Genomic DNA, 13,243 nt, shown 5'->3' with positions numbered 1-13,243 from the left:
ATGAGATGGAGCAAGCCCTCCAGAGATACACTGTTCTATAAGGCAGTCATACATAAAGGATGGCTGTCCAAATATAAAGTAATTTGCCTGCGTGCTAAGTCGCTTCAGTTGTGTCTGACTCTTTGCGACCCCATGGACTGTAGCCCACCAGGCTCCTCTGTCCATTGGATTCTCCAGACAAGAACAGTGGAGTGGGGTTGCCATGCCCTCCTCCAGGGGATCTTCCCAACTCAGGGATAGAACCTGGGTTTCCTGCGATTCCTGCACTGCAGGCGAATTCTTTTCCACTGAGTCACCAGGGAAGCCCATGGAATAAAATTAACGCATGTTAGCCACATTTCAAGGGTTCAAGAGCCACATGTGGCTCGCGGCTGCTGCGCCAGACAGCACAGATTGTACGGAGAACCCTGAACAGCACTGTTCTGGTCTCTAGAGCGGAAAACAGCAACTGCTGTTGAACCTGAGAGCTAACAGCCAGACCTTGGCCCTGAGGTCACACCCAATCCCTGAGGGGCTGGCTGAGCAGACAACCAGTCTCCAAGTCTCGGGGCAGAAAGAGACAGTCCAATCCAGGCCAAATGTCAGAAGAACCAACAGCCAAGGGGCGAATGTTTGTGCCAACTGAATCACTTTTGGAAGCCTCCATCCGGCTGCTGATGAGGACGAGATCAGAGAAGAAAGTGGCCTCAAGGTGCCCTGGTGGCCAGGACGGAAGAGAATGACACAGAGCTTCATCGACAGCCTTGAACTGTTCACCTACTCACCTGGCTTGGAACTTCCGGATGAGCATCAGGAAACGAGGTTCCAATACTACAATACAGAAATATGTGCCCGGGGAAGGCTGGCTGCCCTCCCAGCCGGAAGTTCTGGCTCCTGTAGAAATTGGCCACCAGACTGCCCAGCAGCACTTTCAGACCCCATTCCTGCCAACTGCGTGCTGTCAAACCCTCTGGAGCATCCCTGCTGGGCTCTCTGTGCCCCTGAATGTCCCCATCTCTGAACTGTTCCCGTGGAACATCCCTTTCCAGCTACTTTAATACTCCATCCTCAGTCCCATCCATCATGACTCAGCTCATGTTCCACTCTGCCTTCCCGTGAAGCATCCCTGGACCCAGCTTGGCTTTCCCAGTAACCCCAGGAGCATGGTCGAATATTGTACGTGGTCTCTCCACCTGTCACCCTGGACTGGCTGACTTGCAGGATGCTGCTACAAGTGAGGCTGCCCCTGAATAAAAGCCCCCTCTAGCAGAGGGTCTTGCTTGGGCAAGAATCCAGCAGTTACTTAGCCTCCATCACCTTGGGCATCCCAGCACCTCGGAACACCTTGTCTTGCCCCCTCTCAAATCAGTGGCATCACCTGGGCTAGCAAGGAAGCACTCTGGAAACCTGCCGAGCTGCACAACCATGATGGAGCTTTACTACTGAATAATACATGGAAACCTGTGACCGGAATCTTGAGTCCGTCTGTCACACTCTCAGGACGGATTCCTCTAGATGACACTACATTATGAGTTTACAGTCTTGTGAGAGAAGAAGATAAACCATGAGGAAAATCAACCTCATGCCTGAAACCATGATGCCTCCAGCAAAACCATGCGCACAGATGGTATCAATGAAGGACCTGCCGCTGAGTCTAGGGGGCCAGCAGGGAGCCACCCCCATGGGGCAGACAGGTACTCTCCATCAACAGGCTGAGGCAGTGCTCAAGCCTGGAGTCTGCCCCACGGCGGCCTCATGCTCACATCAGAGGAATGAACTATAAAAGCGGGGCACCACTGCCCCTCTGGGTGAGGAGACCCCTCGTTTCCTATCTCCTAGCAGCAGGCAGGCCGTACTTCCTCCCCACTCACAGGTCCCACAGGAAATGACTGTGGGCTGGAAAATTAACTCTGACTGTAGACCCTTGACTGGCTTTTTCCCAGGCATCCACCCCAACAATAACGTCACTCAAGAACTGTGAAGATTAAATATGACACTAAAACCACAGGAAACGAAAGGTAAGAAAAGATAAATCGGCATTCATCAAAATTTTAAGAACTGTCATGCATCAAAGGACACTACCGATAAAGTGAAAAGACAGCCCACAGAATGGGAGAAAATACTTGCAAATCCCATATCTGACCACAGTTTAATATCCAGAGTATGTAAAGAAATCAACCACAACTCAACAGCAGAAAGACAAACCACCTAATTAAAAACGAGCAAGGGACATGAATAGATATTTCGCCAAAGAACATATACAAATGGAAAATCATAAAAAGGTGCTCAACAGCAATAATCATCAGGGAAATACAAACCAAAACCACAATGAGACACCACTTCACACCTACCAGGAGAGCTAGAATTTATTTTTAAAGGAACATCACAAGTCTTGGCAAGTATGTAGAGAGGTTGGAACCCTCATGCATTGCGGGTGGTAGTGGAAAATGATACAGCTGCTGTGTGAAATAGCTTGGCGGTTTCTCAAAAAGTTAAACACAGAATTACAAGCAATTCCACTCCTTAGATATATACTCAGAACTAAAAACAGGGACTCAAAGATTTATACACCAAAAAGTACACCAATATACCAATGGCAGTATTAATCACAACTGTCAAAAGGTGTCCATGAACAGATGACTAAACAAAATGTGTTGTGTGTATATATATATAAGGTGAGTGTGTATGTGTACATATATATATATATATAATGGAATATTATTCAGCTTTTAAAAGGAAACTGTTACATACTAGAATGGATGGACCCAGAATTACAAGCATTATTTCACTAAGTGAAATAAACCAAATACAAAAGAACAAATACTGAAAGATTCCTTTCTATATGAGATATTTACATTAGGCAAATTCAGAGACAGAAAGTAGGTTAGCAGCTACAAGGGGCCGGGGTAAGAGAGGAATGGGGAGTTATTGCTTAATGGCTGCAGAGTTTCGTTTAGAGTGATGAAAACGTTGCAGAAATAGTGGTGACGGTTGCGCAACATTTGTGAATATATTTAATGCCGATGAAAAACAGTTAAATGGCAAATTTTAGGTCACCCAGATTTTACCAAAATAAAAAAGTATATCAAAAAAAAGAAAAGGAACTGTGGCAAGTAAGGCCACACCCATCCTTGTTGGTGTGAAGAAGGGCCAGAATCAGGACTAGTTAGGGTCTTAATCAGAAAAGATTAAGGTATGTGGGCAGCTTGGATTGAGGTCTATACTCTTTTGCCACTGTTGTTTTTTGGGGGATGTAATTCATAAAACCTTAAGGACTCACAAAATACATAGGAAGGTTTCTCAACTTGCCCCACTCTGCCTCAGGGAAACCAGTCCAATCCAGTGAGTGAAGACAGCCACCCCCTGTTCTCGTGGTCCCTCCTCACCCCAGCGTTCATTTAGGGTACCTCCTCATTACGTGACAAATAAAACCGCCTCATGTTTATTGGTCTCAGTGCTTCTACCTACAAATCAGCCCTCCTTCTTCCTTCTTCTCAAGGTTGTCATCAACACCAGATAAGATAAGCCAGGCAGGTGGTATCATTTACCATGTTAAATCTGAAAATACTGTTGCCTTTAATAAAGAAATGAAACCGCCAGAGCTACTGAGTAAAACAGGAGCACCAGCCACACCCCATCTCTCTTTCCTTCTTTCCTTTTCTTCATAACACCATCTCCATCTAACACAAGATGTATTTTGCTTGACCGAGTGCTCCCCCAGCTAAATGGAAGCTGCCTGGGGCACAGGCTTCTGTGTGCTTGGTTCACTGTGGCACCTCCAGCGTCTGAATGGCTGGTGCACGGTGCGTGCGCAACAGACACCTGCTGAACACAAGGAGTACTAGCTCTAATAACCCATGTTCAAACAAACCAAACAACATTTCATCGCCTACCACTGCTGTACCACTGACACCACTGTGTGGAAACTGAAGAATCAACTAAACATTCTAACTTCCCTTTGTAAGCAGGAAAAGGCCTATACGAGTGGAATAATCAAGAGCTCCTAGCTAGACCTGCCAAAAAAGGATGTTCAATGAGGACATGATCTTATATGCAGAAAACCCCAAAAAGCCCACCAAAACAGACAAACAACCCACCCAGATAAAAACAAATAAGAATAAAAATAAAAACAAAAAACTCAGGAACAATAACAAATTCAGCAAAGTTCTAGGATACAAAATCAACTGATGAAAATCAGCAGCACTTCTGGCAAAGAGCAACCTGAAAGGAATTTAAGACAATAATCCTATTTACAACAGCATGAGAAAGAATAAAATACTGAGGATCACTAATACCAATTTACCAATGAGGCTGAAGACTTGTACAGTATAAACTAGAGAGTACTGCTGAGAGGAATCGACGACTTAAATAACATAAAGACATCCCATGCTCTTGAACTGGAAGACAATATTGTTAGGATGGCAATACTCCTCAAAATGATCTATGGATTCAGAGCAACCCCTATCAAAATCTCAATGGTGCTTTTTGCACAAACAGAAAAAATAAAAGTAAATTCATATGGAATCTCAAGGAATCCCAAATAGCCAAAAGAATCCTGAAAGAGAATTAAGTTGGAGGACTCATTCTTCTTGATTTCAAAACTTACTACAAAGCTACAGTAATCAAAACAGTGTGACACAGCCCTAAGGACAAACTACAGACCAATGGGACAAGAGAGAGAGCCCGGAAATAAACTCCTGCATATACCGTTAAATGATTCTCAACAAGGGCACAAAGAACATTCAATAGAGAAAGGACAGTCTTTTCAACAAATGGGCCCGGGAAAGTAGGACCCTCACATGCAAAAGAAAGTACATTATACCATATACAAACATTAACTTGAAATGGATCAAAGACCTAAATGAAAGAGCTAAAACTATAAAACTCTTAGGAAAAAAACAGAGGAAAAGCTTCATGATCTTCTATTTGACAATGGTTCATTAGGTGCAATACCAAAAGCAGCCTCAACAACAGAAAAAGAAAAAGGTAAAATGACCATCAAAATTTAAAACTCTGCACATCAAAAGACATTAGCAGAAAGTAAAAATACAACCTCGGGAGTGGGAGAAAATATTTACAAATCACTTATCTGATATAGGCTTAAAATCCAGAACACATTAAGAACTACAATTCAACAACCACAGTCAAAACCCAATTAAAAAATGAGCACAGCAATAGCAAAAAGAAAAAAATAGGGGGAAAGGATTGATAAACACTTCTCAAAAAAACCCACACAAATGGCCATAGGCACATGAGATGTTCAATATCACTAATCATCAGAGAAATGAAAATCAAAACTATAACCACAATTAGTATCTAATGGTAAATTTTGTGTTTATGTATATTCTACACAACTTTTTTTAAAGCAAAGGGAAAAAATAGGCTCATTTTTTCAGCCCATTGAGAGAATCCCTCTTAAAAGCTGAGTTTTGGACTTCTCTGGTGGCTCAGTGGTAAAGAATCCGCCTGCCAATGCAAAAGACATGTGGGTTCAACCTCTGATCTGAGAAGATCCCACATGCTGCAAAGCAGCTTAAGCCCGGGTGCCACAACTATTGTGCCTATATCCCAGAGCTCCACAAAAGGAGAAGCCACCTCAATGAGAAGCCCCGCGCACCACAACTAGAGTAGCTCCAGCTTGCTGCTGCTAGAGATAAGTCCACTCAGCAACAAAGACCCAGCAGAGCCAAAAATATATAGTTTACTTAAAGGCCAGTTTTCTGATAGCCTGGGCCTCCTTCCCATTGTAAGGGGCACTGAGGATGCTGTTTTGTTCTTTGTGTTCTGCCCTCAAACCCAAATTCCAATCATCTGGGCCCTAAATCTAAGCCAACAGCTCCAGTCGACTAGCTACTGTTTAAAAGTTGAGGTCCTGAGCATCCCTGGGCCACGAAGTTTGCAGAGATGACTGACAGGACCGAAAAGTTGCCAATAAAAACAGAAGGCAATTCTGCTGGCTTTCACTCTCTATTACTTCCCCTTCCTCTTTTCTAGCAGGACATCAGAGAGCCATGCAGAAAAGCAACAAACCAAAGCGACCTGCCTGCCTCTTTTTTTAGTTGGAAAATGGCCTCCCTGTTTTCCCCAATCCCTTGCAGGTCTAGATAACATCCTTTGTATTCTGCACACTTGAGGACAAAGTTTTTGCCCATCCAAACAGCAGAATAAACAACGTCCATCCTCCGTACTCTACAGTCTCCAGGGCTCTTGCATATAGATAATCTAACAGAGTAAATAATCCAGTGAGAACGAACGTTTAGGGGTTGTTATCCTCCACTGGAGACATGAAGAAACCGAGGCTCACGGAGATGAAGCAATTTGTTCCACATCTCACAACCCCAAGTGACAGGTCCAGGGTTCGCACAGAAGCAGTGAGCCTCAGAGTTCTCCTTTCCCTCGATTACTTCCGAGAGAAGAACAAAGTAGAAACAGAATCAGGCCATTTTGGCGTCAAACAAGACCAAGGAACAACGCTTCCAAGTCTGGCACCCAGTAGGACTACACGGTCCAGCCCCAAAGAAGAGCCTGGTAAACAACTAAGCGCCCGCCTCTTTCCCCGAAGTCTACCCTAATCTAGAAATGGATCTTTCTTGTCGGGTTTCTGTACTCGAGGCTTTCTGCCGGGCGCTGAGTACACTCCGTACTGCCGTTCTCCGAGCGCTCTGGCACACAGGCCGGATGGTCATGGGAAAACGTTAGACTCAGCGCGTTCAGACGCGAACAAACCACGCCTAAACCAATGACCATGAGAAACTCGTAGTGGCCCTGGAGTCCCATACGGAAAACACAGGAGCCAAAGGGACTGAGGAGCGACGACCACTGCCCTACCCGTCGCTACGCATGCGCGACAGCACCTGCGAAGGACAAACAGCTCTAGCAAAGCCACATGGACTGGGCTGGCACAGACGCAGTGCGCAAGCTCGAACCGCGCGCATGCGTGACCTCGGCCGTTGCCTTTTCCCAGCAGCCCCCTGCCCTCTCGTCGCTATGGCGGATCCAAACGTTGGTTACCTCAGCCACGGCCCTCACAGGGCATTCCTCACCTTGCGTCCGGTTTTCTCCCGTAGGGCCTTCAGCCGTTCCTTTCGCCGCAACGCCTCTTCCTCTAATCGGCCCACACCGGCCGCAGTCGCCGCCATCTTGCCCACAGACAACCCCCCTCAACCTTCTTTCGCCCCTCAGCGCGCAGGCCCAAGGTGTAGATGAGCCTCTCAGGGCCAATCCAGGGACGAGAATGGAAGAGCAGGAAGACCCGAAGGCCAACCAATGGACCCGCCTTCTTCCTCCCTCGCGACTCTCCGAACTCTTCGCGGCCGGTAAAGAAGGCTCCAAGGCTCGATTCGTCCAGTGCCAATTAGGGAAAAAGCGGCAAGAGCAGCCAGACCTGAGTGAAGGAGGATAGAGCGCATCGATCTCTCTGGTTTTTACCTAGGCGCCACTTTGCAATTCGCTGACCCATCTTTTTTTTCTGAGTAAACTCCGGGAGTTGGTGATGGACAGGGAGGCATGGCGTGCTGCAGTCCATGGGGTCGCAAAGAGTTGGACACGACTGAGCTACTGAACTAACCCATCTTTGTCCACTTCTGATTCTTCAAGGCTCGAATGCCTTCAGGAAGGCTTCCCTGACTCTCTCCATTCCGACCCCAGATTAAGTGGTCTGCCTTTCCTTTCCTCTTAAGATACCAGTGGCTTCCTTGATACACTTGTTCATGGGCCCCTGGGCCCTTCTCTGGCCGCTGTCAGCTCAGACAGAGCCTAAGCAGAGCAGGGCTTGGCTGAATGACCATTTTCCTCTGGGTTCAAGGATGCTCGCCTCCCACCTCGAACCCCTCATGGGGTGGCAGAGTACCCAGAGCCAGACTACCTAACCCGAAGAAGAGCAAACCCCAACTTGGACCCAGGGGGCCCCAAGAGACCACTCTGAGCTTAGTTCCTGAGAACTAAGCTGACAGTTGGTGTGGCCTTGGCCAATAGGTGCACCGCTCCGCAGCTGGAGCTGCCACGGTATCCTTTCAAGTTAATTAACATGGCCTGACAACCGACAACAGACAGTCCTCTTTGGCCGAAGTCAGTATCTTCTGATAGCCTATCCAGGTTCCCAGAGCCACACTTCCTCCCACCTCCTGAGGAGAGGAGCCCATGCCCTCCTCCTCCCCCCACCACCCACACCCACACCCGTGACTTGTCTCAACAAGGCTGTTCCCCGCTTGTGGTCTCCCTTCCCAGTCTGACAGCAGGTGGACACCCACTCCTTCCTTCCCAGTTCCCAACAGAGATCTCCAGGGCCACACAACCCTATTTAGCCTGTCCCCACGAATGACCCTCTTGACCTCTGTACCCTGGGCCTTTTGGTGCCCTTCCAGGTATCCAGGTGATACACAATAGGAAGGTAGTCAGTGCTCAGGAAATGTCAGAAGTAGGATGGATGGGGCAGGGAAAAAGGCCAGAGTGGAGGAGATGCCCGTGAACCCACGAGGACAGCATAGGATGGGTATGGAGACAGAGTGTGTCTCCTCTTGGCCACCCAGGGTCTAGTGGGCTCCAGACTCAATTCCTCCAATTGATGGTAACTCTCTGGGTCCTGCAACCCCACCCGCAACCCCCAAGCAGCCCCAATAGAGGGCCTTACCCTTGGCCAACAACAAGGGCCCTCCTCACTTCTCAGGGTGCTGGGGGTGGGGGAAGTAGGGAAAGAAAGATGCCCAGGGGTGATGGTGGCACTGGTTCTGAAAACTGTCTGGCATCTGTCCCTGTTCATGCTGCCCAAATGGTCCTCATTTGGCCCATCGGGGCTTCAGTTTCTCTGCCTGTCAAACAGAGGCACGAGGCACCCTTTAGCCTTTATCCTCTTGAAGTTAAAAGATGTGAACCAAGTGCTGAACCCTGGAGTGAAGGCTGCCTCCACTTGGAGCATCTAGGAAGGCTTCCTGAAGGAAGGGATCCAGGCGAGGTGAAAGCTACTGCTAAACAGGTGGAGGAAACTGCTCGCCCAGAGCTATTTGAGTTTTGTCCTAGTTTTCTTATCCCGTCGCCGCACTCCACACTCCCGTCGCACTATCCTGCTCCACTAACAATAGGATTAAAAAAAAAAAGGTGGCACTTCGGTCTCCGCATAAAGCACTTAGACCAGCACCTGGCACGTATAAATTCTACAAGTGGTCATCACGGTTATTGTCCTCACAACTTGTTGAAGGACACTGCCCATCTACCCGCGGCCCGCAGCCCCTTCCCTCAAGCCCGCGAGCCTCTCCCTTGCACGAATGGTGGCCGTTCCAGCCAGTCAGGTCTAGACCTGGGGCAAGTCTGGAATCCCAGACCCCGACCCCAGTCCGGAAGGCTCAGATTGGCCCTACCCGAGGCACTGGTAGCGCGCGGATTGGGGGAGGGGGGCGGGGCCGCTGGGCGCCCTGACTTCAGGCTCCTCCTCCCGCCGGGCTCCCCGCCCTCTGCTCGGTCCCGGGAGGGGCGGGGCGGCGGTGGCAGCCGCCGAAGTGCAGGAAGCCGGGCGGCGGCCGACCGGGAGGAGGAGCGCCGCGGGGGCCAGTACTACTTCCTCCAGTAGTACCGGGCCGCTCCGCCCTGGAGTGACGCCCTCCGCCCATGGGCCTGGCCGAGGGCAACCGGCGGGCGGCGCGGAGGAGGAGGCGGTGGCGGCAGGTGGCGTGCAGCAGCGCCGGAGCCCGATCGGGCCATGGCCGCCTCGGAGCGGCTCTACGAGTTGTGGCTGCTCTACTACGCGCAGGTGAGCCCGCCCCGCCCCGCGCTCGCCGGGCCCCCAGCTCCGCGCGCCCGGCGCCTGCTGCACCTGCGCTCGGCGCAACCTGGGCCGCGTATTTGCGCGCGAGCCGGGGTTGCTCCGGCTCCGCATGCACGTGTGCGCCCCCGGCCCGCTGGTGCCTCTGGCGTTTACACCTGGGGGTCTGTCCTCGCGGGCGCGCGCCACGCTGGAGCCTCTTGGGTGCGGACTGGGTAGCATCGGTTGTGCCGGAGGAGAGGGGCCCGGACCAAGCCGGCCTTTATCTCTTTTACAGATGGGGAAACTGAGGCCCCGGCGGGGGGGGGCCAGGTTGGGAGGCTTACTTTGCATTTGGGCTTGCTCCTCCTGACGGCTGTGCCCAGTTGGGTAGTCTTGGTCGACGGGTCTGAGTGGGCTTGGTGGGAGGTCACTACTTCGGTCTTGGGTCAACTCATCAGATCCGCTGCAGCGAACTGACCGTGGTGAGTTCCTGACCCCAGCCGGCCCCACCCCAACCCCGGGCGCAGAGGAGGGTGTGGGTTAACCGGGGGTCCAGCCCAAAGGAAAGATTTTCTCAGGATGCTAAGGGTGGAGACGGGGAATACAGACTAGCTGGGAGGGATGTTTGAAAGGGATGGAGGGATACCATTTTCTCCTGAGATTCTCATCCTGCCTCATTGACTACCTTAAGTGGCCTCAAGGTGATGGGAGCAACCCAGGTGTCCCCCAAACTGTATCGAACACATAGGGCCCCACTTTCCTTCTGTATCCACAGCAGGGAGAGAACCCAGGGCAACACTCCTCTGCCCTTCACCCAGCACCAACTTTCCTCCCTGCACCTGCCTGGCATCACACTCCTGGCTCAGGCGCACCTTGGGCACAATGGACTATTGTGTGCTCCTGATCTGGGCACTGGGGGGAAGTTCATGCTCGTATCAGCCGGCCCTCTGAGAATAGGCTAGCCCACTGTCTCTCAAGACTGCAGGCTAGGTCTGGGGCCCCAGGGACCAGGAATCCAGGCCACAAAGGCCATAGCTTCTTGAGCCCGCTCGGGTGGTGAGAAATCCAGGCATCTGGCAGGAGGCAGTGAATGGAGTAGAGTCCATCTTTGGTGTGATTCAGGGCATGCATGCTGTTTACACCCTGAGCTCCATTTCCATATCTGTAAATTTGGCACAGTCCTGGCCTGGAGTGGCCTGGACTCTGCAGAGGTGTAGCCAGTATGACTGGGGTAGCCAGTATGACTGGTCCAGGCCAGAGAAGTTTCCTGCTTCCCTGCTCCATTGGATCCTGTTCCCCTGGCTTCTCTGTCTCTATGTCCAAAGACTGGTCCTTGTGATGGAGAAAAGCTTTAGGAGGAAACTTGCCACTGGCCCTTATGCTTCTCATTGCCCTCGTGGTTGCGGGCAGGTTCTTGGTCTTCACTTCCTTCAGTTGTAACCAGGTGAAGGGGGGCTTGGATGAGGTGATACATCTGAGGGATGTTAATTGTGCTTCTGATTGTCCCCATGGTCGTGGGCGGGTTCTTGGTCGTGAGTTTCTTCTCTTGTGATTAGGTGAAGGGCTTGAACGAGGTGATGAGTCTGAGGGCTGTTAATGGTGGGTCTTCAGGCAGGGTGGCATGCTTCTGGGGGAAGGTGTGTCTTGGTTTCCCAGAACCGAACCTCCAACACGGGTGCCTCCTGCTGCCCCTTTTAGCTGAGCTCTGCAGGCAGTCAGTCCCTCACAGGTGTTTAGCATTCACCTGTGCTGAGTCCCTTCTCCCCCTCCCACTCCTCACCTCACTGGGGAGGAGTGGGGCACAGGCTAGCTGGTTGTAGCCTTGGAAGCCTGGGCAGGCAGGGGACAGCCTGGGGCCAGGCAAACAAATCCAGGATATGAGTGTGAACCCCGGGAGCCGGGAGGGGCCAGGTTTCCTGGGGAGAGGAAGCTCCAGCCAGCCTCCCAGCACGGCCTTCCTGCCGGCTTGGTCCTGCTCCTGCTCCCGGAATGTGGTCCCCACCCTCTGCACTGGGCTCCCAGGGAGTGGTTGGAGTGGTTGGTGGCTGCCCGCGTCAGAGCCCTGCCGGGACCTATTGTGTGTGTGCTCAGGGGAGCGGAAGATAGGTAAGGGGTTGAACTGATAGAGGCTATTAAGAAACCCTGAGCTGGCCAGCCACCCAGCCAGTAGGTCCCCCAATACTTTCACCCCTCCCTTCAGCAGTGAGAGCTGACATCAGCTGGTAAACCTGTTTCCCCAGTTGTGGGTTTGGGCCCGCCCAGGGAGCACCCCCGTTTCTGCCCTTCCTTTCCCCTCACAGACCCTAGATTCAGCCCCCCTCACCCCGTACCTCTGGGGGCCACGAGTGGGTGAGGGGGCTGTGGGTGGCTCCTGAAGGAGCCCTAGACATCACTCAGTCTGAGCCTCCCAGGGCCTTAGCGGGGAAACCAAGGCATGGTCGTACACAGGTTGTCCCGCAGAGCTCCAGCCAGCCTCTGCCCTGTGTTCCTTTACCCAGGAAAGGCCTGGCTCCATGGGCAGAACTCAGGTGGGCCTGCGCCCTGTCCCCCCCACCCCGACCGAGCTGGACCTCAGCCCAGGCATGTCCTGGTTTGCACCCTCATTGTGCTCGCTACTCCACGGTTTCACCTCACATTTAGTAGGTGCTTCCTGGGTATTAGCTGGATGGAGGCATTAGGCCCCAGAGCAGCGACTTGTCAGGGATGTGGTGCCAGAGGACAGAGTTTGGGCCTTGAGATCTGAGGGCGCAGGACAGGGAGGATCAGGCACATGGCCGTGGGAAGTAGAGGCAGGATATCAGGAGTGAGAGGGACGGGTGGCAGCACGCCCAGAGGACCCCCCAGCAGGGCTTCCCTAGTGAGGGCTTAGGAAGTGGGCACAAGGACAAGGGGGCTGGGGACAGCACCCAAAGGCTGCAATTGGTGTGTAAAGGTGATGCAAAATATGCAGATGCGCGTCCCCCTCGCAGCTGGAGCAGCGGTATTGCTTGGTAGCCCTCCAGTGAAAGGGAGCACTGGGGTGCATGAGAGCTGAGGGGCACTCGGGGGCCCAGAGGTCGGGACAGATGTTGAGGGTACAGGTGTGGAGCCCAGGCTGAACTCCATTTGTGTCATTGAGGACACGGGGCTCCAGGGAGGTCAGGTGAGAACTCCAGCTGACCTTGCTTTGCCCACCCCTCCTGGTCCCTCACCCTGAGCGATGAGCCCTGCTGCACCATGGGAACCTAGTCAGGCCCTCTGCTCCCTCTGGGACCTTAGCTGGGCCATACTTCTTCTTATGCCTCAGTTCACCCTCTTGAGATGAGGAAAAGGACCCCCTTGCTGCTTGGCCGCACCAGTCCCCTTCCATACCTCATAGGGGCAACCAGCGTTTCCTCCTCCCTGCCTTCATTACTGAGGCAACTGCAGAGGGAGAGACTGAGGTAATGGGGAGAGTAGCATAGAGCCCAGAGTTGGGGGAGGGGCTGGTAATCACTGGAGTTGTTATGGCAACTGGGGAGCTGATGTGGAAGTGTGGGGTCCCCATGG

General features: G+C 51.8%; 2 protein-coding genes across 2 annotated transcripts in view; one reads left to right on the top strand and one right to left on the bottom strand.

The window, feature by feature from the left end:
- CCDC12 (coiled-coil domain containing 12) overlaps positions 1-7,274 on the bottom strand; it is a 40,354-nt gene extending 33,080 nt beyond the window's left edge. Inside the window, exon 1 of the mRNA XM_068981935.1 lies at positions 7,023-7,274. Within this exon, the coding sequence (XP_068838036.1) occupies positions 7,023-7,118 (96 nt within the window). The 5' untranslated portion in view covers positions 7,119-7,274. The remainder of the gene's footprint in view (positions 1-7,022) is intronic.
- A 2,396-nt stretch (positions 7,275-9,670) lies between these two features.
- Positions 9,671-13,243, top strand: part of NBEAL2 (neurobeachin like 2) — a 30,044-nt gene continuing 26,471 nt past the window's right edge. Inside the window, exon 1 of the mRNA XM_068982512.1 lies at positions 9,671-9,721. Within this exon, the coding sequence (XP_068838613.1) occupies positions 9,671-9,721 (51 nt within the window). The remainder of the gene's footprint in view (positions 9,722-13,243) is intronic.

The sequence above is a fragment of the Capricornis sumatraensis genome, chromosome 10 (assembly GCF_032405125.1).
Source record: "Capricornis sumatraensis isolate serow.1 chromosome 10, serow.2, whole genome shotgun sequence".
Classification (NCBI taxonomy): Eukaryota; Metazoa; Chordata; class Mammalia; order Artiodactyla; family Bovidae; genus Capricornis; species Capricornis sumatraensis.
Note: the sequence above shows the minus strand (reverse complement) of the source record. Positions and strands in the feature narration are given on the sequence as shown.